This window comes from Charadrius vociferus, unplaced genomic scaffold (assembly GCF_000708025.1).
Source record: "Charadrius vociferus isolate BGI_N301 unplaced genomic scaffold, ASM70802v2 scaffold917, whole genome shotgun sequence".
NCBI classification, from domain to species: domain Eukaryota; kingdom Metazoa; phylum Chordata; class Aves; order Charadriiformes; family Charadriidae; genus Charadrius; species Charadrius vociferus.
In genome coordinates, this window is record NW_009649175.1 from 1341110 (window position 1) to 1341763 (window position 654).

General features: G+C 66.2%; 1 protein-coding gene across 1 annotated transcript in view; it reads right to left on the minus strand.

Moving 5' to 3' along the window:
* Positions 1-57: 57 nt before the first annotated feature.
* HSPB8 (heat shock 22kDa protein 8) overlaps positions 58-654 on the minus strand; it is a 4410-nt gene continuing 3813 nt past the window's right edge. The window contains exon 3 of the mRNA XM_009888625.1: positions 58-217. Within this exon, the coding sequence (XP_009886927.1) occupies positions 58-217 (160 nt within the window). The remainder of the gene's footprint in view (positions 218-654) is intronic.

The following is a 654-nucleotide window of genomic DNA, read 5'->3' on the forward strand; positions in this document are numbered from 1 at the left end:
GGGAGAGGGGAGAGGGGAGGAGGGATGCCGGGGCACGGGAGGGACGCGGGTGGCCGTTCAGGTGCAGGTGGCCTCCTGGCTCTCCACGGGGATCTCGCTGCCGCAGCCGCCCTCGCCGTACTGCTGGTAGGGGGGGATCTGGGGTGCCTCGATGATCAGCAGCCCCTCTGGCGACAAGGAGGCGAAGACCGTGATGGGATCCACCTCATAGGGCAGCCTGCGGGAGGGATGGGAAGATGAGATGGTTTAGGGGCTGGGGGGCTGGCTCACACCCTCCCCCATCCCTGGTGGACAACGACCTTAAGGAACCCCACGGGGGACCCTCAGCACATGGGGAACCACCGATGCCGAGCCAGCAGCCCCGGCGCGGAGCTCGGCAAGGCAAAGCCTGCGTTATTACTGTAGCGCCCGGGAATGTGCCGGGGATATTTAAAGTGGCCTCCTGGCCGGTCTGGCCCCTGTAGGCGCTCTGTTTAATCTCCCCGGCAGATGTGTTTGACGGGATGTCATCTGCTGCTTGTGCCGCCCGGGCTTCTGCAAAGTGGGAGTAAATCATCGCCGTGCCGCAGCCGGCGTCGGCCGCAAGCCTTGCCCGTAAAAGGAGCCGCCGTGGCTGCCGAGCACCGAGCGGGAGGGAGGGCCGTGTTTGCCCCA